A 576-nucleotide genomic window follows, 5' to 3' on the forward strand; every position below is an offset into this window, starting at 1 on the left:
GTTTAGTCTAAATTTCTGAGCAGCTGGATCCAAAGAAGTGTTTGATATTCATACCAATTTCAGGTCTGAATTTCAATACTTTGGTGAAATTTTAGAATCCAGTCCATGATATATACCTAATAAAACAGGCTACAGGCTTTTGAGCCCTCCTTGCCAAAACGTATTGCTATTGCTTCTCTTCATTTCTTTACAAAGCTATCAACTGAGGAAATCCTCATTTTCACTGCAAAATGGTAAGCAATGATCAGTCTTCCCTGTATCAAATACTGCACTTGTTAAGCATGGTCTTCCCTGATTTCACACAAGCATCTGTTTTTATTCTCTCTTATCTCCTGCTCACATTAAGCCTTAACATTGCAGACTGCATCATTTATTGCTTCTGCAACATAATCAATGTTGCCTGTTGTCAAGCCACACATGTTAATTCTGCCACTGGACAATAAATAAATGTGGTACTTCTCTGCTAGGTACTTAGATTGCTCAGCTGTAGAAGACAAAAAAAACAGGAATAAGTCTTAGACATAAGCCATAAAACTGGCACTATATGCAATGCAGAACTATAACATTTTATTTATA

The 576-nt window shown here is 36.1% G+C and overlaps 1 protein-coding gene across 1 annotated transcript in view; it reads right to left on the bottom strand.

Annotated features, from left to right (window-relative positions):
- Nucleotides 1–576, bottom strand: part of LOC119593398 (aspartate aminotransferase, cytoplasmic-like) — a gene marked incomplete in the record, with an annotated part of 9,325 nt that overhangs the window by 687 nt on the left and 8,062 nt on the right. Inside the window, 1 exon segment of the mRNA XM_037942326.1 lies at nt 1–484. Within this exon segment, the coding sequence (XP_037798254.1) occupies nt 342–484 (143 nt within the window).

The sequence above is a fragment of the Penaeus monodon genome, chromosome 32 (assembly GCF_015228065.2).
Source record: "Penaeus monodon isolate SGIC_2016 chromosome 32, NSTDA_Pmon_1, whole genome shotgun sequence".
Taxonomy (NCBI): domain Eukaryota; kingdom Metazoa; phylum Arthropoda; class Malacostraca; order Decapoda; family Penaeidae; genus Penaeus; species Penaeus monodon.